The following is a 25,875-nucleotide window of genomic DNA, read 5'->3' as shown; positions in this document are numbered from 1 at the left end:
ATTTTGAGGTTTTTCTCTTTTTGATTTGAAACTAGTAATATCAGGCTTTGCAGGGAAAATGTGCTAAGTATCTCTGACTGCATGCAGACTTTTTGAACAAAAAGCTGCCATGTCATTATACAGGCTTTCCCCTCCCCCCTCAGTGGGAAAACAGGAACTTCTGAGGGGGCAGTAAGTAGCTGAAATACTCAACAAAGAGCACTTGAACAAAAGGCTGGTAACACCTCTTTATTGTATCTGCACTATTGTCATTCTAGAGAAGAAAATATTGAGCAGAAGAAAGCCGTGATCCAAATCTGAGGAAATAGAAAGGGGAAGAGGTGTGGAAGTTAGCTAAGTAGATATAATTTAGTTGATTGTGTATATTGGGATGCTATAATATAAACAGCACTACAGGAAAAGGCTTGGATTTTTCAGAAGAGCCGTTTGGGTGGGAAGGGAAAGCTGTAAGCTTGCATAGTGATATGGAGGCTTTTTATTCAAAAAGCTTGTGTGCAGTCAAAGATATTTAGTGTGCTTTTCCCCCAAAGCTGGTGCAGAGCACACCCTTACTCTGCCTGTAACCCCTCAGCAACTTGGCTGTTGCTACCTTACCTAGAGCTCTCCTCCTCATAACCTTGGCATGTGTGCTGCGTCACTTGCTGCTCATAAATCACAGCTCAGATGCAGACAGCCTTCGACAAAGCCAGTGGCTGCATTTTTGGATATTGGTACTTCCAGCTGCCTGCACTGACCCAGCAGCTGACCCAGTCACAGCTCCCCTCAGCTCAAGCCATGATGTGCTGTGACCTAAGTGCAGCAGAGGTGGTTGACTCGTAAACTGTTCAGTGGTGGAGTCTGACAAGGTGACTGCCCTCCATTTATCTGCCTTTCTCATCAGCCACTGGTCGATACTGTGGGAGCCTTGTCTTCCCTTCTCACAGCTTAGTCTGTGCATGAAACTGTGCCCTGACACACTGGAGCTGGTGTCCTGTTCAGCTCACTTGGCTTTGGCAGTGCAGGGGATGGGTGGAGGTTGGATGGGATGGAGAGCAAGCAGTGCTGTCTCAGTCCAGTGGTTTGATGCCGTGCTGAGATTTCCCTGAAATTTAGAACAAAGTTCTGGCATGGGTTAGGACTGTGGGCACACTTTGCTAGGTACGTTTGGGGGCTGTACCAGCTTTTGGTCTAACAACATGCTCATCTCTCAGGGAAACTGCCCTGCTGACAGAGGAGCTGGAAGGAGAATATGTGGGAAATACCTTTCCACTAAGAGGTGTAATTGCTCTAAACACTTTCAGGCATGCGAGATTCACTGATCCATAGTAATCCCTGTAGTTTGTAGCTGTTCTGACATCTGTGAGCCATATTGCGAAATCAGATTTAGAGGAGAAATGGAATCAAAAATTCTTGAAAACTCAAAATATATTAGCTGTATTATGGGGATAATGAAGCATGAGTGAAAGCAGTGAGAGCAGCAGCTCTTGGCGTTTCTATGTTTATGCATTATGGGAGGCAAATACAGAAGTTCTGGTTTCAGGCTGATAGCTCATAAATGCAGACAGCTGACAAGGTCTCCATGCCTTGCTGTTCACTGCAGTTTACATTCTAGCCTATGGTGATACCACAAACCAGTGATTTGTTTACCTCAAATATACTAAGCATTAGAGTGCAGTAATTGAGGAGCAGCTTTGTCTGCAGTCACCCTTGCAGGGCATTAACCTCTGGCACAAGAGCAGAGCAAACATCTGAGGGACATTAAGTCATTTCTGCTCACATATTTAAATCTGGATAAGCCAATGGATTGAGGGGTTTTTTTAAAACTTGATTGGAGACTTTTTTTCTTACAGTGGAAAGCTGACATTTGTCACCAGTTGTTTTGTTCTTTGTTTACATAAGGCCCATTGAAGCAGTTGGAGAACATTATACCCTGCTTCACACACAGGCATGTATACTTAATTTATGACTTCGGTAGTTTGAATTTCGAGTGTCAGGTATCCCACAGACCTTTTTACTTTGTTCTTTTATGCTGCATGCACTGCTTGAGTATTTATTGTGGAGAGCAGACAGGCTGTGGGAAGTCCTTCAGGCTTGTGGACTTTTTTCTTCAGAACCTTGAAAATAAAGTTATGGAGCTTGAGAAAAAGGAGTTCTCTAAAAGCATGACTGATGTGTACAGTTGTTTTACTTGTTTGGCCGATTAATTTTTTTTCATTTGGCATTAATATTTTCACTAGCATTTAATTTTTCATCCTGAAGTTGCTTTAGTACCCTAAATATCTCTGCAACGCATTAAATGTGGAACAGTGGTAACAAGCTTTAAGTAAGCCTCTGTTAAAAATTTAATGCTGTATTTGTTCTTGATTCCTTCAAAGCCAGCTCTTTCTACTACTACCACAAAAAGAATAGAGAGAAAGATAAAGCAGAATTAAAAAACCCAATGTAGCTTGTTGCCAGAAGGGATGCTAGTATTTGTGATTATCTCTTGTTCAGCTGTGTCTTGTCAACAATTTTGAATATGGCTCTTAGTTCAAAGTTAGCTTTGATATATTGGTGACAGATGGACATTTTGGAAAAGGACGTGACTTGTAACTGACTTCAGAAAAATTCAGATGAGAAGTGGGGCTGGGGTTTTTCACCAATGAAAGCAGTAGACATTATGGCAGCTTTTTTTAGAGACAAGATGAATTTTATCATTGCAACATCTACGCCAAGGTGTCATCTCTTTCCAAAAAGAGAGTTGAAAGAGAGTTGTAAGTTGAAATCTTTATGCTATTGGCAGCGTGGCCAAAATGGTCCTTTCTGACAGTGAAGTCTTTGAACACAAATGCCTACAGAAGACTATATGCAAGTGTTAAATATTTATAGGCATGCAGTTCTTCTCTGTTGTTAGTGCAAAGTGTACTCAGGAAAGAAAGCAATTTTGCCAGAGAAGGAAAAGGATTTTTCATTGAGGTGCTTCTACAACATGTTCAGTCTTTGTAAAATCCTTAATCTTTACCTAAAAATGTGAATCATAGTCCTAGGGTTGGATTATTATACCTGGGACTCAATTATAGAACTAGTCAAGAGATACAATAAGCTTCTAAATGGCCAGACAACAGCAGATCTGAATGCAGACTTCTTTTCTTATATCTTTATCATCTTATTTTCTCCTGTTTGTTAGGCAAAGGGAATTGTTTCAACTTTTGATGACTAAAAGATTCTGTCACACAGCAAGAAAAAAGTCTGAATTTTACAAAATAAATTTTTGCAGTTTTCAGCTGTGGAAATTAAAAGATACTTTCAATCTAAAGTTTTTTTTGAATGAGCAGTTAAAGGTTTCCTTCTGTTTAAATGGATGAGGAACGCAGCAACAGATTTTCATAGCAGATACTCCCTTTGAATTTTCCATTGCATCATATCTGGCTTTATGACTTTGTATCTTAACTATGGGGAAAAATAAAAGTTATTCCCAAAGAAGTAATAATATTCCTATTTTAATGTAGCAGCTGAGAATTGTGAAACAATGCTGCATGCCCACTAATTATAGGTATCTCTATTTACATGGCCTAACAGGAAGGTGGAGATGTAAAAATAGCAACAAAGAGCCAGTGACATTATTAATAAAGCAGCTGTATACAGCATTGTTCTCTTGAAAAACCATTTAAACAAAGTGAACTACATAAATAATCGTAATTCATAAGTGAGCATTGTTAGGAATTCTGCTTTAAAAATAGTTCACCTCATTAATGTACAAACGATGGCAAAATGACTTTTTTTTGCGGGTGTGTATTTCACGTGCACATATGTTAAAAGTAACTTACAAAATCATTGCCACTTATTGAGAGGCTGGTATTTTTCTACCCTCGGGAACTATATCCCTTCAGGGAAGCTGGGAGGAAGGAAAATAGAGTGTTGCAAAACTTCTTTCAAAGGAAGAGTTTGTGTGTCGATAGAAGAGGCAATATCAAGGCTGAGGAAGACTTTTCATGTGTGATTCTATTAGATCAAAAGAACAAATCCTTCCTGCCATCATGCACCATTCAGAAACAGTAGTAGTTGTAGTAATAAAAAAAAATATTAAATAGCCACATTGGAGAAGACACGTTCAGACAGACACAAATGGCCCTGTATCTTTTGAATTAAGAATCTGCTTCTGCCCTTTTCCAGTTTAAGTAATAAAAGAAAAAGTAAAATGAGATTACAGACATTTAGAGATTACTGCATCTTTTTTCTTGTTTTTCTGTACAAGGACAATCAAGTGATTGAAGTCCTCACAATGAACTTCTCAAAAGCAAGATACAAACATTGTATTCAGTGAACAGGGCAGGTTAAGCCTGCACATTTAATCTGTGTAAGTGCTTTATGAAGGAGAAGTAGTATTCAGAACTCAAGGGCTATACTGTGGTCTTCAGAAATATGCCTCTACTACCTTAAAGCCCATAGTCCTTCTCAGGAAAATGCTCATGTGTTTGTGAACCAGTTGTTTGTGTAAAGGAAAAGGAATATGTTAAGCTTTTTGTCTGCCCCACCCAAGACCCTGAGCTGGAAGGGGGCAGCCCTATCTCAGAGTTAAACTGCAGCTGCACTCTGGAAGTCCTTTCTGTCTTGAGGAGACGTGTGAAATCCATCATCAGCTGACATTCTTGGTGAGTGTGAGGAAGCTTCTTTGTCCAAATCTCAGCTTCATGTCCCAAAACAAGAATTCAAAAAGCCTGCCAATGTGGTTTTCCTTTTTTTTTTTTTTTTTAATTTAAATTGCCTCAAAGGAGCACTGCAAGCTGTTTTAAATCCTTCCACCAAGTAGCTGATGTTCCTGACTCATGTGAGCTCTCAAATCTGCACATAATTTTATTGTATGAAGATCTAAAATTCAAATCAATTAAATCATATGGCATTGTATGAGTGCAATGATAGGTCTCCTGACAAATCAATTCAGTAAATTGTCCCTGCATCTCATGTGAGTCATATAGGATTTATTTTTACTTTTTTACTGCCTGTATGAGGACAGGACTGTTTAGAGAACTAACTTGAATGTTAATTCTCAAATAAATCAGTTACAGCTTCTACTCAGAACTCAAAAATGTATTAATATTTGAATGTTAAATAAAAAGTCATTCAGCCTTGTAGTTTCACCAATCTTGATTTATAAGCAGGCTTTTGAAAAGGAAAAATTATTGGAATTTGAAATTTAATTGCTACTTTTAAATCTGAAGGTGTTTGTACTGAATCTTCAAGTTTTTTCTCAAAAAAAGCCATCACCTCTAGAGGTTGCACAAAAGCAGCCAGTAGGAAACAAAGAAATACATATCCTGTGTCTCATGTGTCTCTGTGTGACTATTTTGCTTTGTAATTGTCTGCTTTAGAATTCATACTTGAAGGCATGGTTAAATGAAAACTTGCTCAGAAAGTAACTGAAAAGGCAGATTATTTTATATTTGATTCTAATGTGCTATTACTTTACATTCTCCTTTCTCTGCTGCTGAAGGGCAAAATGCAGCAGCAATTCCAGTGAGTAATTCCCAGCTCCACAAAACTGCAGTGTTTGCTGTAGGAGTACCACTTCAGTTTCCTGACAGGGCTGGGAGGAGAGGGTGAATTTGGAACCAACAAGCATTTCTGCACAATATCAGTGTTTCTCTCTAGGAAATTCTAGGTGGTGGGAGAAACCCCTGCCACTGCCAGGCCTTGCTGAAGGGGAAGGAAAAGGGAGTGGCAGCAGCATTCCTTTCAGTAACATCCCTCGGGACTGTTAGATAAGAGGCTGTCTCCTCTCTGGGGTGTTTAGATGCTCCCTTCGACCTTTAGAGATTGAGCGCTATGCAGGTCATTGCCTTGCACTGTGTCACCGGGTGCCCTTCCAGAGAGGTGAGTTAGCTGCTTAGGCCAGGCTGCTTATCTCTAGTAGCATTTTGTGCCACCCCTCTTTATTTTTACATTACACTGTGGCCCTGATGGAGCCACTGATAACAGCCACCAGCGTGGTCCCAGTCAGCTGCAGCAGCTCTGAGCTTGCAGGATTTTCTCCTGGCTGGCCAGCTCACTGTATCCTGCATCAAGGTGTTTCTTTCAGACTGTAGAACGTGACAGGCACAGACAAGGCTGTCTTCTGCTGCCTCTTTGTAGATTAAATTAATGTATGCATAGTAGCCTATATAAGTGACTCTGCGTGCAGATTCCCAGGCAAAACACAAGACTGAGTTAGAATTTACAGGCATGGGTAAGCAGAACTGTGCTCCTGAATGCAGCCCTCAAACTCCAGAGCATTTAATGTGGAAAGTGCCCTGGGACAAGGACCAATCCTTATGCTTTGTACACATTTTAATGGCCTGTTAATGATCAACCTCCACTCTACTGAGAAGATAAATTTCATGATGATATAATTCAAGCCAGATTCTTCACAGTTGCTTGAGATTATTTCTTGTAATTCTACTTTAGAAACAAATGATATATCGATGTGGCATATGATCATCTCATCCTATTCTGTCAACACTTTTACATCTTGCAGTCCTTGGCTGCCGGAGATTTTTGCAGGAAAGGAAGGGAAATTAAAACCGGAAGTAATGGATCTGGTCAGTGGTCTGTTTAGCTCGGTCTCTAATAATCACTGATACTGAAAACTTAGGAAGGAGTGTAAGAAGAACATTCTGCACTCTTCTTCTCTGTTATGGTTTTCTAACTTCTAGAAAACTGCACATGTAGGAATTTCCAGTGCTGAAGATTGCTGACTATCCTGACTATCATATATGTATATAATGTATACAGACAGGCCTGACCTGGAGTGTGTATGATGTTTCCTATGGCATTCTGTGATTTGGTTATGTACTGTGGGTTTTTTCTTCTTTTTGATTTTGTTTTGTTTTAAAAGACCATTTCATTCTGTTTGCTTTTCATCTTTTTGTGTGATTATTTAGCAGGGTGCTCCTTGTGTCACAAGTCCTAACCTACTCCTCACTCCACTCTTTATGCCGCCTGACATTCTGCAGACTTCTGTCATATCCTCTTTCAGTCTTCAACAGAAAATTGGATCTGTCTTTTTTTCCAGCTATAACTTTATTTTCTTGTAGGAGCTGTTCTCTGTGCCTTTAATAATCCAACTGAATCATTTTGTAAGTGGAAGGGAGGAATGAGCAGAACATGCTCAATGTGTGGGTACACCATTGATTTATAAAGCACTATGGTGTTTTCTCTTTGGTAGAGGTTTTACTTTTATTTTTTTTCCTAAGAGTTCCTAATCTTTCATTGTAACAATTTTGATGACATGAACAAAATTTACAACCTGAACAAACTCTTATTTCTTGTTAACCTTTTGAATATCCACTACTCTGCCTCTAGTTATTAATAGAACTTCCTGAGAAACTGTAAGAAATCTGTTGTAGCGATTTCATAATTTTGACGTGGTATGGTTGTGTTTTCCAGAAAACATCTCTTTTTTTTTAATATAAGCTACCTCCTTAAATTTACTGTGTTACTGGTGTTAGCTCTGGTCTCACACATTCCATGCATATTTCCCAGGTGAAGCAACCTGTAATATGCTGCTGGCATGGACAGCAGAATTTTCTTACTGACTCCCACCCCTGAGTTATTTTTCTGGGATGCCAGATGCAGTGAGCCGAAGCACCATATCACAGAACACTCCTCATTCATGGACTGCAGTAGGGAAGGAGCACCTTTGTAATTTATACCTTTTTAGTAGGTGGTAGATTACTAAGGTGACATGAAGTTGGGTGTGCTGCTGCATTTTGCCCAGGTGCTGTTGTCTTTATGCCTGGGCAGTGCCCATTCTGATTAGAAAAAGAAGTTTCTCAGTTGCACACCTCCCTCTCTCCACTCTTCCCAATGAGACTTTATAGTTTCTTGGGCACCCCTGAGTGCTGGCTCTGCCTCCCAGTGTGACTCCTTTTGGAAGTGCAAGCTGATACCCTTATTTACACATGCTGTGGCCAGCTCAGTGCATCCTCCCTGCATGGCTGGTCTGGATAATGAGCGTCACCATCTGAACACCAGGACTGGACTTTCTTTACTGGCTCACACATGAGGAAGTCTAGTCCCCAGTTTTTTTAGGCAGAGGTGCTCCTGGACTCTTTCTGGGGGATTTGGGGTAGGTGTGGGAGTACTTCCCTGCTTTGTGGAGCTGTGGGAAAGGCAGCAGAGGTATGTCAGTCCTTGAAGGGCTTTGTCTGAAGTCTCATTCCATTCCGGAATAGGTGTGTTCACTATTGAATGAAGTGTCTGCCAGAAGGCTTTGACCCATTTCAATCCTGGGTCAGGAGATTTTTCTGACATGTCATAGGATGTGGACTAAGCTCTGGGGTTGAGAGAGTTCAGTCTTTGATGAAGACATACTTCTGGAACATATTTTGGCACGTGCTGCTTCCAGCAGTTTTCTTTCTTAGGAAATCTACCCTAAACAACAACTCTGGGGAGCAGGGTGGTTATCTCAAGCTGTGATCAGCACTATTTCATGATAGCCCATTTAACCTGTGGTGAGGGGTGTGTGCTGGTGCTGCCACAGAGCCAAGAGCATGACAGACATTTTAAAGACTGGTGGGAAGATTCAACACTCAAACTGGTCGCTTCAAAGTAATTAAACAGGTATTCAGACAATTTTTAGAAATTCTGGGAAAGCAGAAGAGACTATATTTTGGACTTTCATTGGGCAGAAGGGTTTTCAAAGCTAGGAGAGACTTGAGACCTTAGCTGTTGCTTAAGTTTGATTCAAATTATAAAATTGGTATGTCCACTATGACTACTGACATACTTCTGCGAGCACGGTGGGTTTGAAAAATTTTTTCTAGCAAGGCAAAGCCCTGAAAAATCTAATGAAGAGAGGACAGTAGTGAGTGGCTGATGTCAGATCATTGTTATGTTTGGTGATTGAAAAACAATGTTTGAGACTGGGAAAGAGAAGCAGTCAGGTAAGGCAATAGATTATTGCAGAGTACATTCACATGGCCCTTGAAATTTCAAAGACACTTAAGCAAGGTTCTTATATCTTTAAAAACCGTGGCCAAAAAATATTGTTGATTTTCCTCATCTTTTCATCTTTACTCAGAGTTAATAGAAATATTTTAAGTTTTAATCTTTCTATTTAAAAACATGCTCATCACCTTCTGTCTGACTGCAGCACTAATAAGATTTTTATATTTTGTATTTTAGTCTGCATTGATGTTTGATTTATCCAGTAACTGTAGGCTTTCACCTTATTTTTTCTTACACTTCTGGGGTTTTTTTTGTTTGCTTTTTTTAAGTAAAACACATCAAATGTTACTATTTTGACTAGTTCATGGGTAAACTGACAGTTGATGTTGCTGTTCTATCTGGTATGGAAGTGAACCTGTTAAAGATGCTTTGGGAAGACACTCAAACTTGGAATTACCCTTGTGAAAGATTTTATATATATATATGTCTTATTCTGAGTGGTCCTTCTCGATTTGCAGGGGTTGCACTGTATGGAAATTGCCCTGATGTTACTGCTGGGCAAAGTGCCCCTTTCCTAAAGAAAAAAGCAATGATTGTGCTCGCTCTAGTGGCAGAAGGCAGAATTGCTGTATGTCACTTCATGGATGATGTATGAGAGCACAAAAATTCTGATTTAAAGCCGCTTTTTAAGTGCAGCACAAACATTTACTCCATTTAGCCTGAGCTGGAAAAACATTTAAAAAAAAAAAGTAATTCTGTATCTGTAAATAATCTGCAAATAAATCAATAGATCTGTAAAATAAAAGCAGCTGGAAATAATACAATTAAATCTGCCTGTTCCTCTGACTGTCCTGGACATGTTTTACAGGAGCAGTAGAGGGAGAATTCTCTTTTCCTCCCTCTTTTTTTTTTCCTCCTTAAAAACCACACCAGCACCACCACCCTGATAGGTAACCAAGGGAGAAAAGGATGGAGGTTGAGACATTCACAGGCTGCTTGTGCTGCTGCTAAGGTAGCTCCTAACTTGTGATTTAGTAATGAAATTATGATGTGCAATAACTTAGAATGGTCTCTCTGTCTTCTAGTCATAAATCTCCTTTGCTAGGAGGAAGAGGCAAGATGTCTTTCTCCTTGCTGGATGCTGTCCACATTTGGGTGGCTTTGCATACAGGAGGCAATTCGTGCTGCAAATGTACAACTCTTTTAGTATCCATCTGCCATCCTTGTCGTCTGTGCCAGCAGCAACTGCATATAAATCCTGCAGTGCTTATGGTCGCAGGAAACATCTCTTGGATAAAGGATAGGAAAAGCTTCTGGCATATATATATATGTGTGTGTGTGTGTGTGTGGCTTTGTTCTGTTTTGGTTTTTTTGTTGTTTTTTTTTTAATTGATGAGCATCGGGTTTTTCTTCATGTCGCCTCTGCTACAATGAGACTTCTTTTATTGTGGAAAGGACGTATATACATTTTTAACCTTTTTGCTGAGTTAACCACTCAGGAGAAATACTGGAAAATTCCAAACCCTGCCAGCAATGGAGAGGAGTTGTTACATCGTAGCGTTTTTAAACGCAGGTTGCAAGTACAAATTTTCTTTGGCAGTTCTTAAGCTGCTTTAAAAAGTAAAACTGGATACACAGATTCAAGCTCACAACTGCTTTTATATCTGCTAACTTCTGACACCAGCAAAGATGTGTCTCATGAACTAACAACAAAGGCTTTTTTTTTTTTTTTTAAGTGACTAAATAATCTGATACTTTTGAAGTTCTCAACACTGCAGAAGAATTATGGCACTTATTTAAGGGTTTGAATATATAATTAAGCATCTAGTTTTAAATCTGCACACTCAATAATATTGGACTTTGCTACCAAGTTTCTTCCTTCTTATGGTGTCTGCCAGCTGCTGAAGTAGGCATTAGTGCATTTGACATATTAATGCATTTTAGTAATGGAGGTACCTGATCAAGCAGCAGCCAAATGACCACAAAATAAATGTCTGAGTTGAAATCAGAACCTGCCATAAACAACAGAAAACTGCTTTCCTTTATCTTGCACTGAAATCCCTATTCCCATCTAACTTGAAAGACTGGACCCGGTTGGTGGAGCCCTTACAGTCTTAGGACCCAGCATCCCCTCTCATCCATTACCACATGCATTATTTTCTTGGGCCTTCTTGATGCCTTTCCCTCCCCCTTTCCTGGGCCCATTTCTTCCAGCATGGTAGTATGTTCCTGTAATTCTAATTAAGCATATTCTGACTTGCTCATAAATTAAAATCAAGTACTTAGCTATTACTAATACACTCTAGCCTACCTGGTTATAATAAATAAAGGACAGGCCTTTCCCACTTCCTGGGTGGAGCATTCTCCCTTTCTTTGAGCTGACTTGGAGCAGTGAAGGTGGCTGTGCACTGTCTGTGCTCGCTGAATTACTGCAGGCACCCCCCTGCTGTTGCTGATCTTGGCTTTCCAGTATTGTTTACCTGTCACTCACTTGCCAGATTCTGTACCCTGGATGCTCATCGAGATGACATTTGAGTGTAGTCCAGTTTTTCCCAGTGGGGAGGTGTGACACCAGACCAGTATCAGCTCCAGCAGATACAGGAGTGTCACCCAGTTTGTACTGATCTGTTGAACAGCAAAGCTGTCGTGTAAGGGACAGTCAGAAAATTACGAGGCAGCTGTTTAACACCACAGAAGCAATCTCAGTATTTAACATGCTGAGAATACAGGCTAATCACAGAAGGCTTGTCTAGATGTCTGTATTTCTTTGGCTCCTCAGGTATTTTGTAGATGCTGACGGCCAGCGTGAACTTTAAATCAATTTATTGCATATGTTTACATATGCAATGAAACCATTTGCCATATCATTTAACTACACGGAGTGAATTGTTGACCATGAGCTGATCTGACCTTTTCAGGTCTAATCAAGAAATCTGAAATATTATTTTAGCCTGTCAGCTCCAGTAATATGCTGTGAGAGTATCTGGATCTAAGTGAAAATGTCAAATGTGCTCTAATATGCAACCCATCAAAGTTACGATGCAGGAACCAGTTAAGAATATAAATCTGTAGAATCTGTGGTGCATCTCAATTGCCTGGGTGAGTTGTTCTGCCATTGATACAAGCTAGCTAAAAACATGGATCAAAAGGAATTCTTTGGAATGCATCTGAGGTGTACAGCCACCTAAATATTAAAATGATCTTGAAAGAGGGGTGAAAACTCCAGGTTAGAATACTACTGGAAAAACAGGTCCCAGCATGAATACTCATGCTCTAGGGAATGTCTTGCCAGCTGTAGTGTGTAGTAATGTAAGATTAGTGATCTCATGTAATCTCAGAGTTTTCCTTTTTAATTTTAATAATTTGCTGCTTGTGAAGATTTTGCTCTTTTGAATAATAATTCATTATATAAATGAGGTTCTTATCAAACTTACTGCAGTTAGTAGTAAAAAATTTTTGTAGTCTTGTGCATTTCATGAAAAATCTACTTCTATATTTAAAACTGTTCTAAAAACCAACACTTATAAGCAGAGTATTTAATGGTGTTTAATTCCTTTTTCTCACCTTTGAAATTTCTGTTCTTGGTATTTTATAAGATACTAATATCTAGGATAAATCTGCCTTTAATATTTGTTTATCAAGCACGAGATCAATTGTTTATCAGTATAATTTCTGGATGATGAATTTATGTTGGGATTAAAGTGGATGAGTGTAATGCAAAACTACTGTGTATCTTAAGAAAATGGCATTTTGTTAGCTAAACAGTCTATCAAAATTGTTTAGCCTTACAACACTTGTTAGACTAAAATTGAGTTGGTTCTTGTCTGATTGTGGGTAGTTCATTCAATTTGAGGTGCTATTAACTGGATTGCTACTATTAGTAAAATGTTGTTGGAAGTAGAATTAAAATGAACTATGGGAAGCATTGGTGAACCGGTAACTTTGCACTGAAAACAGTGTGTTTTAAAGGATCCACTTAACACTATTTGAACTGTTGTTACGAGGCAATGCTGCCCTCCCCTGGTATGCTGTGAAAAGCAGGAATTTTAATCCCAGTCTGAGCCGGTTCTAGAGTTTCCTACTGAAGAGAAATTGGTGGATTGGTGAAAACGGTGGGGGGAAAATGCTCTTAAACAGACTTCCTATATGCTTTCTCTGTAAAGAGAGAAAGAAAACTCAAAACAAACCGTAAAACAGACATTTGTGCAGTGTGTCTATGTATGGACAATGCAGATGAATGTACAAATAATATATATGAAATCTACTCTCAATACACAATAGAGGGCTGAATTAAGTTTGTGTGGCAAGTGGGAGGATGAATTGAGGACAAAATAAACAGGTGCCAGGTGGTAGGAGGACCAATTACAAGAAACTTAACAGTATAGTTTTGTCTTGTAAGTGTGAAATCTCTAAACTTTATAGGTATGTTCAATTCTGCAATAGAGGAGTAAATGTGACCATGGCCAGCAGTTTGCATGGGAATAGGATCAGCTCTTGTGCAAATGAAGCTGCAGGAAAACTGTCATCTGCTGTCAGGGTCTGTTGATTAAAAAGACATCACCACAAGCTTGGGAAGTCCCTTCACTGCACAGTCCTGAGAGCTGAGGAAGGTAGTCCTAGAAAATAATACTGTTGCATGGTCTGTTCTTTAATGTATATCCTCAGATGTCTGGTACTAAATGCTGCTGAAGATAGAATACTGGGGTAGAAGGTTCTTTGGACTGTCCAGCTGTGGCTATTATGTGTTAAATGTGTTGCTATTTTCTTTAATTTTGTAATCCTTGCATTTCTTATTGCTAGGAAATTTCACCATAGTCCAGATAGCAGAAAGAGATAAGCCTGGGTAAAGCTTGAATTTTACTTCTCACATCTGACTCTAGTAAAGTGTGTGGGGTGGGCTTTTTATTTATTTGCATGTTTTTAAGGTATAAAATATCACTTTCTTTTTGTGGTTAAGCTTTTTCTTATTTCAGGACAACTTGAAAAACACACTTTTTTTTCCTGTTGCAGATGACTTGACTTAGGTTTCGCTTGCTCCTCATTCCTTTTAATGCCTTGGAGATCACCTAACACAGGAGAGAACTGGAGAGTATGTTTAGACCTCTGGTTCACGTATTTCTTGGTGTCTTAGATCTGAACAGATTGCCACATCAGGAGGGAGGATTTTCCCCCCAGACTGATTTGCTTGAGGAATTTGCTTGAGTGTGCATCCTTGTTTGCTACTTAGGGTCAAGTCACTTGGGAGATGTTTTAAGAACTGTGGAATATAATGACATTCCCAATCTGACTTGCTCTTCTCCAGTTACAGTTACATGTTGTAGTGGTGCTGATATTTTACTACAACCTTTCGCAGTAAGATCTAGGAGTTGTTCTGTGTCTGTGGTGCCTGCCAATCCACAGAGCAGGTGTGGACCATCCTGAGCTGGACCTCAGCTGGTAAGTTACCTGTGACTGTGGCAGACAGAACCTGAAGATCCCCGTGGTCTTTCACAGGCTGTTGTTTCTAAAGTGACTTTGCCGGCAGCAAAACAGCAGTATTTGCCTTCATGTACAACAGCAAGCTACAATAATCAATCCTTTTGGGAGCTAGCTGTAAAACCACTGCAAGGATGGCTCCAAATTGAGTTAAATCAACAGATAAGATGCCTTTCCCTTTGTGATACTCTGCCACAGTTAAACCAGTTTTATATGTTCTTTTTTGTTAGCTCAGTATTTTGCCAGCGCAGCATCTCAATTCAGCGTTCATGTGGGTGTGGTGTTCAAGTGATGTCACTCCTTGACCTTGAACGAGTGTATGAGGTGTAGAACTATGTAACAGTTTTATTTCTTCTCCATAACTTTTGCAGGTATTGGGGCTGCTGGTGTGGACCCTGATCGCTGGAACAGAATACTTTCTATACCCAGCCTTTGGCTGGGTGATGTTTGTGGCTGTGTTTTACTGGGTTCTCACCGTCTTCTTTCTGATCATCTATATGACAATGACCTACACCAGGATCCCACAGGTGCCATGGACCATGGTGGTAAATACATACATTCTTTGTTGTTTTAGGTTTGCGGGGTTTTGAAGAGAATAAAGTATTGGTGCATTGTACATGTATATATTTAACCAACTCTACTTGTACTCTAAATATTGGTGCATTCTATGTGCGTATTTAACCAACTCTACTTGTACTCTTTGCAGATTTTTCCCTAATTACTGTGTGGCTGCATACCTGCAATGTTTAACTTTCATACTACACAGACACTTTTCATAACTTTTCCTATGATGTTTCACCATTTTGTTCAGTGGTTGTTGCAGTGACTTGATTTTCAATGCGTGTGTGTGTGACTGATACTTATGCACAGTGACCTCTTTTTATCTCTGTAGTGGTCGCATCCCATGAGGAATGAGTCTGTTGCTGCCTCTGAGCTAACAGACCTGGCCATATGGCTTAAACAGCAGAAATCCCTACTGGAATCAACACCATGCATTAGAAGCAGGACTTGGGCTCTTAAAAGATGAGTCTTCCTCTGCTAAAGTTAAAGCAAGGATAGTTCAGAGGTAGAAACACTCTGACAATCCATATGTAGTCTACTGTGAAAATGGTACTGAAAATTACATATATGTAAAATATGTACCATGTAATCCTTTGCTTTGAGCTCAAGAGTTAAAGCAAATCAGATAAGCAGCTACTGTAATTACAGAAAAATTTCACAGGCACTTAAAATGCAGATCCAGTTTTTATGGTTTGAGCAAACCTGGCCAGCTCTAACTCTCAACAGTATATTTTTACCTCATTTGCATAACAGCCTGGTCTTCAGGATAGTAGATCCTAAAAGTCACTGCCATTTCAGCCAACTGGCTATTTGTGACCCATATAAATTTTGTCTTTGCATTTGTTGGATACAGTGAGATTCTGTTTGGAGTTTTTTTATGCCTAATATTATTGATTAGAATTCTGTTATTTTTATGATGAAATGTATTTGACTTCTGTGTTGCTAACAGCTTGTTATCAGCTATATTGTGTATGTGACTAAAATTGAATACTAGAATACTCTTCTCTTTTAGTGTTCCCATTTGCTGCTGCAATAAATAGCCAGCTATAGCAATTGCTAATAAGAGCAACCAGGATTATATTCAGATAGCTTCTCTATTTTCAAGTTTCATACCCAGCAATTACCATTAAGGCTGTAACACTGCTATAGAAATATTGGATTATTTCAATTATAGCAGTAATGTGTCTGGGTACACTTAAAGGTGTGGGTTGGTTTTTTTTTCCCCGTTGCATTACATGTAAGTAAAGTACATTCAAGGGGAAAGCATCTTTATATCCATTTGAATAAAGCTTTGGTCATTACCCTTCTTTCATCAGCACATAAATGAGTTGCCCCTGATCTATGTGGTAGACATACTAGAATAATTGATTTGTCTCTATTTCATATTTCTTGCTCTGAGTTCCAAATATATTGTAGACGAACATCAATGTAAATCCAAAAGGTAGTTTCCCTTTATATAAAAGGGTCATATAAAGAGAAAATAAATACAAAATAAATAAAAGATGCTTGTGCTACAGCTTGTTTTGCCCTAAGGTATTAAAAGAGCTTTTGGGGACAGCCCTTGAATTGGTCCTCTGCTGCTCCTATATGGCCAAGAGGAACGTTGAGTCTCTTTTCAGAGAGTTGCTTTTAAAGTCTTTGTTAGAAAGACCATGACACACCTTTTTGAGTGAGTTTACACCCACCTTTACCCTATTCTCTGAAGAATTCTGAATTTCAGTATCTGCCAGTTATTGCTCTGTCTCCTTCAGCAACAGTAAGCTCAAACTGTTCCTATTGTATGCAGTATCCAAAATTACATCTGGACCTCTCCGTCATAAATTCACTTTTTGCAGGTTAAGCACATTACCAAATTGCTTAAGGTGCAGTTACTTCTACTGCAAATTAACCCAAAAGATGTGCTTCAAAACTGACTCTCCTACATAGTGCAAGTTTTTTGCTAAAACAATCAATGGAAGCTTTTAAAATCTGGTGAATTTGAATTTAAGAAGCAGATGGTAATTTAGCATGAACCATTTGGTTTGAGTAATATATTGGCAGTAAAGGCCCAGTCAGCTTGCACTGCATTCCATCTTCCCCAACAGTGTTATTTCCCAGAGCAGCACTTCTCAGAAATTATGTGCTTTTTTCTTTTCTACATGACAAGATATTGCAGGGATTTGTAGCTTTCCAGGGTAATTGAGTCTTTTTGGAATGGGAAATCTGAAAATAACAACAAAAATACTCTAGGTAATCAAATTTGGAGTTTCTAAATCGGTGCTTTACAGAAGTTCACCAGAACCTGCCAATTGTTGGCATCTCATCCTAAAATTAACTGTTTGATATTTTATTGCTGTAATGCCCAGATAAAACAAGGGGTGAGATCTGTGGATAGATGTAGTACCTTTTATTAGGCAAACTGACATAGGTGAGGTGAACCTGCACTCATTCGTAAGTGTGTGAATCAAATCTCAATCACCAGTCCTTGGACTCCATCTGAGTGCTGAGGCACTGCCCAGCCCAGTTTCCTACGGAAGGATAAGTGGGTATTTTTCCACTGTTCCCTCTAACTTCTCTTCTTCTCTGCAGCCTTTTTTTAGATTTTGCCAAAATTGGTGAAAAGTGAATTAAATTGTGGGTAATTGGCATAAATTCCTAGCGTCCACTGAGTAACACGGTGCAAATAAGTAAATTGGAGCTGCACCAGTATGGCAGCATTTAGACAACTGGAGCAACAGAGCTGAGGGTTATATTTGTGTGACACTCTGGAGTGCAAAACTGGGGTCAGAAGCTGAAGGGAGCTGATTATGTGCAGCATTAGGACCAGGTCTATATTGAGTTACCAATCCCTGCAATTCTAACTAGATGCAAAGCATGTCACAGGCATTCCACTGAAACATGGCACCAAATCTGTGTGCCTTAGACAAGTAGCAGAGCAGACTTTGAGGGGCTTTAACTTGTTTTTTTAATTAGAAGAAACTTCCATGACCAAGTAGTGAGAAAGTAAAGGACAAAGTATTAAAATCATGTAGTTTAAAAAAACCCTCATACATTTTTCTCTTTCATCTTCTTAGACATCTGTTCTCTCTTCCTTTCCTGTTCTTTCTCACATGCAAAAATCAAACAAACTTTTTGTTTGCTCTCTGTAGTGTTATGTGAGGTCATTCTTACCTGCTTTGCTTCTTTCTTAATAATAAATATAAGTACCCTGGGACATTAAATTTGCCTCTTGAAAAACGCAGCTTCTGCCATGGGTCTTGATGACCCATGTAGTCTGTTCAGACTGTTCTCCTTGGATTTACCTGTTTCTTTTTCCTCTTAAAAACAGGCAGAAGGGAAAGGTACTGAGAGATGGAAGAATGCAACTGAGAAAAAAAATGTCACCTTCTTTATCTCCTTCAGTAGTGTAGAAAACAAAGTTTTGGAGGCTTTTTAAATATTCTCCATGCCAGGAGTTACTGATTCCTATATTGGTATAGATTAGAAATGTAATCAAAGTGCAGTTTTATCTTGTTTCTCTTTTTTGTTTTGTTTTTTATCATGTAGTGTCATATTTTTACTGCCTAACCCTTAGATTGTGGTAACCAAACTGAGTCCTTATTTTCACTTTTGGTAAATCAGAGCACACCAACTTTAAGACTTTTCTGGATTTAGTGTGATGGAGAGAACAGTTTGTCCAAAATATGGTCCAATTTTTATACATCTTCAAAGCAGTTAAATTTTAATTTTACAGATAGAAATGTGGAAGAAGGCAAAAATAGTTAAGAATGACATGTCTAGTGTACGTTGCATGTGTTCAGTGTGTTTCAGAATAGAGTTTTGTAATGCTGGAAAACAAATGCCTGTGCATATTAATGACTTATGTTTGTCTTTTCATCAGGGTCTGTGTTTTAATGGAAGTGCCTTTGTTTTGTATCTCATTGCTGCCATTGTGGACGCATCTTCAGTTACCAAAGATCTGGACAATCACAATTACAACAGCTGGGCAGCTTCTTCAGTGAGTTCATTTCTTGTTTAAATCAATTCTGCATCCAATAAAGTTAGATCAAATAAAGGCTCATTGGAAGCGTGGATTGAAGTTGCAGGTGTTCTGCATGTTGAAAAGCTGCAGAGTGATACACAAAAACTATACGTAGCTACAATTTGTTACATAATTTTTAGAGGTGATTAGAAATTCCACCAGGAGATGACGTTCACATCAGAAAAGGCAGTAACATTTTTAAGAGCACGCTGTTTTCCTCCCTTGCCCCCATTTATTACAGGCGCTCTGGCTGAGGTCAGAGCCTGCACATCAGAGCAGACAAAAAAGATTGTGTGAGCAATGAGTCACCTCAATGCACTTGGACAACTTCAGAAGCAGTTTAAACTAACTCAGCTAACTTTGCATACTTATGGATAAGATGCATTCAGCTTTCTGTGGACTGAGCCATTGTCCACATTGCCCACCCAGCACCTTGGGGAAGGCCCTGGAATGCTTTTGCTGTTTCCACAATGGTATTCCTGTTATGGCTTCAACCTTTGATAGTCTTTCCTTTGAGTTGTAAGGGCAACACCTGAAAAATCATGTAATGTGATGAAATCAGTAATTTGTCTAACGTTGCTATCTTAGATTTAGAAATCCAAAACAGTCAAAGTGGATGAAAAAGAACTTAAAAACAAAAAAGGATCAAAAAAGAGCCTTGCCACTTTTTGAGTTAGGTGAATGCATTCACTAGCAAAAGTAAGGGAGTTGTAAAAGAACGTTTTTCATGTTGTGGCGACAGGAGTCAAATTCAATTGTATACAAGAATTCCAAATTATTGAGTGTTCATGCTTCTGCAGCTGTTCTGACTATTCACAAATCCTGTCTGAAGCTTATTTTATATGGCCATGAACACAGGAACTCAAACACCTGCTCTGTTTTTGTCCTGGGAATTGGATGATTAAATCCCTGCCATTTCAGTGGTGCTCAGGGTCTTCTCCTCTTGGCAGTTTGTAGCTACGGATCTGTTACTCAGCCACTGCAGCTGACAGGAACTTGCTTGCTGCTAGATAAGCTTCCATGCTGATTCAGGTTTTATGCAAAATGCATGAATGTTCAGTGTCTCATGGGAGGTCTGGATTCTCTCCTAATACTTCCTAATAATGTTTATCTAACACAGTGTCTAAATAAACTATTAAATGTGGATTCTTGCTTTCAAAATCCATTAAGGGTTTCATGGATAGAGGATTTAGCAAATCATCTATCCCCAATAGTCATTTTGTTAGAAAGATTTTAGATGGAGCTTTTATTTAATAAGAAACAAAATGATTGAAAAAATAAGAATACTACATTTTTTTATTGTAATAAGATTTTACATCATCATCTACAGTTTTTTGGTGTTACAGATTAAATTTGCATTAGACAAGGCTCACCAAGAGCCCTCTGCTGAAAGGCTTAGATTTACTGCCTGGATGAATGCTCAGCAGGGCTTACCCATGCCAGTGATGCCATATAAGCCAGGAACAACTGTAGAATCATAAAATAGTTTTAGGCTGAAAGGGACTTCTTGGAGGTCATCTGGTCCAACTCTCTCCACTCCTACAGCAGGGCTAATTCATATCAGGCTACCAGGGCCTTGTCCACTTGAATTTGAGTATTTCCAAATATGGCTATTCCACAATGCCTGTGTGCCTGTTTGATTACTCACACTGTGTTGTTGGGTTTTTTTTCCCTAATATCTTCTTGAAATTTCCTGTCCTATAACTTGTGTTTGTTCTTTCTTGTCCTATCATTGCTCACCTCTTAGAAAAGTGGTGTTAATCATATTTGCAGTCACAGCTTTACTGGATTCAGTTACCAGCACAAAACATTCTGGTATTGTCATTAAGACCATATTTAATATTGCCTGTTTGGAACAGCATGCAGTGATTAACAGGAACTTAAGCACTGGTGCTGAATTGGACTTTATCAGTAGAAGTGAAATAAATCTAGCCTGCTATGGAAGGCTTATTCTGTTACCAATTTCTGACAGAGGAGTGATATGATAGTGCGGCTGCTGTCACTGAGGAATATCTTTATTCATCAGTAGAGGACTCTGGAATTGGTAAGGTAATCAGCAGTGCTGTTTGAGAACATGCCTGGGCCTGCATTTGAATCCAAGCTTTCTCTGCAAGCAAACAGATGCACTGTGAGCCCTACAGGTGGGCTGTAGGCAGTATCTGGATCACAGCAGCAGGGCAGCAGTGTTAGCTTGAGCTCACATTGTCCCACAGACAATTCCTCAGCCTCTAAAAGTGCCAAGTCCAATCTGTAAGATCCGTACTGAGGCAGTATAATGAGGAATTTATTAAAAAAGTTGAAATTCGTCATGTTTTGTCTGCTCAAGCCTATATTTCTATGCATAGTATAAGCTTATTTTTACACAGTGTTGACTGCAATGGCCACACAAGTACAAGGAGGTGAGAGTGTGCCATTTTAGTCAGCTTGCTACTTTCCTTTTCCCCCAAGTCCCATAACTGTTTTTTTTTCCTTAGAAATTACAGTGTTCTCGATTGTATTTATTTCCTAACATATTTTTTCCCTCTCTCTCTCTACAGTTCTTTGCCTTCGTGGTTACCTCCTGCTATGCTGGAAATACATATTTTAGCTTTATATCTTGGCGATCACGAACTTTGCAGTAAATACTTTGTTAAAGTGAATTCTGTAGTGTAAAGCACCTTGAGGATTATTCACTTTTGATAAAAGCTTGGAAGAGGGATGAGGTATTTTTGAACATTTCTGTTAGAATTGACACAATATAAACTGAGATCAAATTATTATTTATAATAATGCCGTGTTTAGAGACATTTAACCCTGACTTTGTACTATATAATAAAATTTCATACTGCTTCTTTTAAAATTAACATGGTATTTTTCTAGATGTTGTGTAGTTGTTACTACTAAACTTTAATAAATCTTATTCAATGTGCCACATTTGTAAATGTAACTTTTTAAATGTTACAGGTATACTTTTGATACTGAATGCTACCAAAACTAAGATTGATATTGTATAATTATTGTGTGAAAAGTGACATTGTGCAGAAAAAACACCTGAAACTTAAAGAAAATAATAAATAAATGATCCAACTGTACATGTTTTGTAAACTGGGAGTAGAAGGTTGCTTTTTTAATTTCTTCTTCAGGGTTTAATATATACTACCAACAATTCTGATGATCCTGTCAGTGCTAAATCTAACAGCTTCTCACATTGCAAGGTGGCTTTTGGAACCTGTTCCTGTAGGTCTGAAGCTCAGCTCCGAAGCTGAAGAAATCTTGTGCCTGGAACACATTATCTTCACAGGTTTCTCAGATGCAACTGGCTCCAAAGCATGAGCCCAGACAGCACCCCCTTAGTGCTCGGTGCTTAACCTTACTGAGGGTGTCACAAATCTCTGGCTAAAGGTAACACTTCTTGTTTCTCAGCAGATTGTGCTTGTTTGGGTTTTCTTCTCCTCAGAATCTTTAATCTCTCTTAGTAAAATCTGGGCTTCTAAATCCTATTAAATGATATAAAGATTAAAGCCACAGAAGAATTGTCAGGACACCAGTGCTACAAGCAAGGAATTTCCTCCCTCCTGTACTGTCTACTGGCATCATCTCTAACTTGTTAGTTTAACAAATGAAGCTGGTATTCCTATTTAAATAACTTTGAATCAAGCAGAAGTATGACAGGATATGACTTTCAAAGCAGATACCTTTGAAAATTACTTTCAAATACAAATTACCTAAGGATTTTTTTTTCCAGGAACTACGTGGTAAGTGAAAGCTTGTGATTATTTTATGGTGTTATTTAAAGTTTTCCTCATTTAAAACTACTGGTGAAGCTTTTATTCTTGGATTAAGAAGATTTGAACTCCTTTCTAGTCTTCAAAAGCTTATTTGGTTAATAATATATGGTAGTAGAGAAAACTTACTGCTTCAAAAAAACCTTCTTTATCTCTCCTTATAACTAAATGGTGTGTGGTTACTTACATATGTGCCTTGCAGAAGATTTATCAGCAGACAGCTAATTCCCATCTCGATCACATGGTTTTCTTCTTGATTATCTGTCAGTCATAAGATTTCAGTGTAAGGGAAGGCAAGATATTATTTAAAAACCTATACTTGTCTGCAAATTGCATTTGGCCTACACAACATAGGTCAGACTTTCTGCTGGTTGCTAAATTTATCCAGTTGTGAGAAGGAAGAATGGCTACCAACTCTGCATTTTATCTCCACAGATAAAATGTGTCATTAAAATCCTGTATGCTCTTTTCCATCACTGGGAAAAAAAAAAAAAAAAAAAAGGAATCAAAGGCATTGAAATGATCCAAGTGCCAACTGATAAAGTGTGACTAGAAATATAGCTGCAATTAAAATTTCATCAGAGATGTCTTATCAGTAAAAAAGCTTCTGTGGTAATGTGGTAATAGGAAGACTTTCTTAATTGATATTTTATGTATCTATTTCAACTCCAAAGGATGTGACTGTGTTTGCACAAACATTTCAAGATTTTGTAGTAACTGCAATGGTCCAGTCTAAACTCAAAACCCTCTGTCTCATTTGTGGGCAGAGGTAGTAAGAGGGAGTAGAGCTTAGAGGAAGTTCTGTTTCATCCAGTTTACCTAAAACTGTCATGGCAACTGTGTTACATGTCAGAGTAAGCCCTTTAATGTAAGATAAAAGCAGATAAGTAGTGATTCTGGCAAAATATCTGCATGCTCTCTGAAACTTCAATGCTCATCCTCAAGGGAAAAACCTGCAGAATGACATCCAAAGACAAATATGTGAGTTGAATCCTTAATTCTGAATTTAAAAAAAACAAAAACAAAACAAAACAACATACTAGGCAAAAATTTGCTTTGTACTTTGCCTTGCTTTTTTTTTTTTTTTTTTCTTCACAAACCATAACTTACCTGCCTTGCTCTTTCCTTTCAGGAAGAAAATTATCTTACTTCCCATGTTCTTTCTCATCTGTTTAATTTCTCATCAGTTGTCCAGATACCAACTGTCTTGTTTTTCAAATATTCTGAATATCTAGTTAAAATTAGGAGGAATCAGCACAAGCTGAGCATTCCTTTTGGAATTTGCTCCTCCAAGTTCAGGCCTGAAGAAAGGCGTGTGCACCCGAAAGGTTATCTTCCAGCTCACTAGTCTCAAATACTGATCTGCAAACTATGAGTTAATGCACTTGTATATTCTAATATTGATAAAGAAGGTAACCTAGCTGTGGTTTATCATATAACAATTGAAACAAGGCTTGTATCTGCTGTAGGTTAGTATTCGTAAGGTTCAAAGAAGCCTTAAAAGAACAACTGGTAAGTGGTAAAGTCATTAGTGAAATTCTTAATACAGATATTTAGAAGAATAAACAAACTGCTAATAAACTTGCAAAATGAAGGTATTTGACTTATAAATAATTAGTGTCAGACAAACAGTCTGAAAAATCTAAGTTACATATGTAAGGGTACTCGGTGTCAACTTACGGCCATTAATTTTCATTTATTAAGGAGTTGTCAGTACCTTTTTTCATCATCATACACAATGTACTTAACAAGACAAAGTAAGTAGCATGAGAACTGTATTAAAAACTTCAAATGAAGTAGAGTTGATTGACTTTTCTCAGTGCTTAACAGAAGATGGCTGTATTGCTGGGTAGAAAATATGTCTGTTATTCTACTTGCATTAATTTATTTCTGTTTCGCTGTCCTGAACTCAGGTCAGCAGGGCCCCAGTCACACACACATTTTCAAAAGAAATAAAGAAGCTTAACCAGCATGTAAAACCCCTGTATTTTCTAAATAGGAAGTGAAGAAGTTACTGGAACCTTCCTCCACAGGGCTTATAGAAACCTATAGCTATGCATGCTTCTGAATGGGAACTGTAAGGAGAAGAGGAAGAAAAAAAGCAGCTGTTTAAAAGTGGAACAGATTTTAATTTTTTTCCTCAGCAGCTAGCATTTTACCCTTGTGGTGGTAGCCAGTGTTGTGGCTTTGATACCTAACGACATGAGATAAAATGTGGTGGGACAGGTAATACCTCTTATTGCAGTCACAAGATGGCTTAATAGAAGTCCAGAACTATATACTGCTTACTCTAGTAGGGACCATTGCCCACACTGGCAAACCCATTTTGCTCAATAAATTGCTTACACTGGGACTTTATGTGTGTTGGGGGTCATCTGAGCTTACACGTCTTCCCTCTCAGGACAATTTTAGCTGCTGAAGGAACTTATTAAATACTAAATATGAACAGAATCTGCATCATAACTGCAGAACAGAGCAGCAGAAGACGGGGTTACTACTCCAGTGAGTACAAAAGTGGCACATGCCCAGCTCAGAGGCCCCGCTATTACCTCACTTGTCAGAATGCAGAACAAGTTATTTTTAAACTTGAGGAAATATATAGCTTCCTTTGCTGCGTTTCGTTAGTATCGCTGGATGATTAAATTCAAACACCGGCCCTGAGACATCTGGACAGTCATTACAGTTTTACCTGTTGCTGCCCATTTAATGCAAATGGTTTTTATCTTTTATGAGGTCGAGAATCAGAGGAAGGGGGGGGTAATGTTTGGCAAGAACGAGTGCCTTGTGGGAAGGCGCTGTTTGCAGCTGTACCTCCACAGCAAAGGACGGGAGCGGGTCCCCTCCCAGCGCACCGCCACCAAACTTGGACGCGCTGCGGGGTTTGTCACTGTCCCCGCCGAGCTCTCCCCGCTGGGGCGTCCCGCTCCCGGCTCGGGCAGCCTCCCTCCGGCCTGTTTCCATGTAAGGCAGCTGCGGCCGCCGCTCCCGGCTGTCCCGGACCCCGCTGTCCCGGCTGGGTGCGGCGGCGTCTCCCCCGCGGCAGGGAAACCCCCGCGGTTCCCCCTCGGCCTCCCCCGCCCGGGGCCGCCGGGGCCGGGCTGCAGCCTGGGCGGGCGGGGAAGCGCCGCGCTCCGCCCGGCCCTGCCAGCCCCGGGGCGCCGCCGCCCCGCCCCGTCCCATCCCATCCCGTCC

At 39.2% G+C, this 25,875-nt stretch overlaps 1 protein-coding gene across 1 annotated transcript in view; it reads left to right on the top strand.

The window, feature by feature from the left end:
• CMTM8 (CKLF like MARVEL transmembrane domain containing 8) overlaps nucleotides 1-22,003 on the top strand; it is a 35,025-nt gene extending 13,022 nt beyond the window's left edge. The window contains exons 2-4 of the mRNA XM_005518976.2: nucleotides 14,730-14,903; nucleotides 18,779-18,895; nucleotides 21,457-22,003. Of these exons, the coding sequence (XP_005519033.1) occupies nucleotides 14,730-14,903; nucleotides 18,779-18,895; nucleotides 21,457-21,540 (375 nt within the window). The 3' untranslated portion in view covers nucleotides 21,541-22,003. The remainder of the gene's footprint in view (nucleotides 1-14,729; nucleotides 14,904-18,778; nucleotides 18,896-21,456) is intronic.
• The last annotated feature ends 3,872 nt before the right edge of the window (nucleotides 22,004-25,875 follow it).

This window comes from Pseudopodoces humilis, chromosome 1 (assembly GCF_049639895.1).
Source record: "Pseudopodoces humilis isolate 2021_Gansu_Grassland_sample_001 chromosome 1, ASM4963989v1, whole genome shotgun sequence".
NCBI classification, from domain to species: domain Eukaryota; kingdom Metazoa; phylum Chordata; class Aves; order Passeriformes; family Paridae; genus Pseudopodoces; species Pseudopodoces humilis.
The sequence above is the reverse complement of the archived record's forward strand: the minus strand, read 5'-3'. Positions and strand labels throughout refer to the sequence as shown.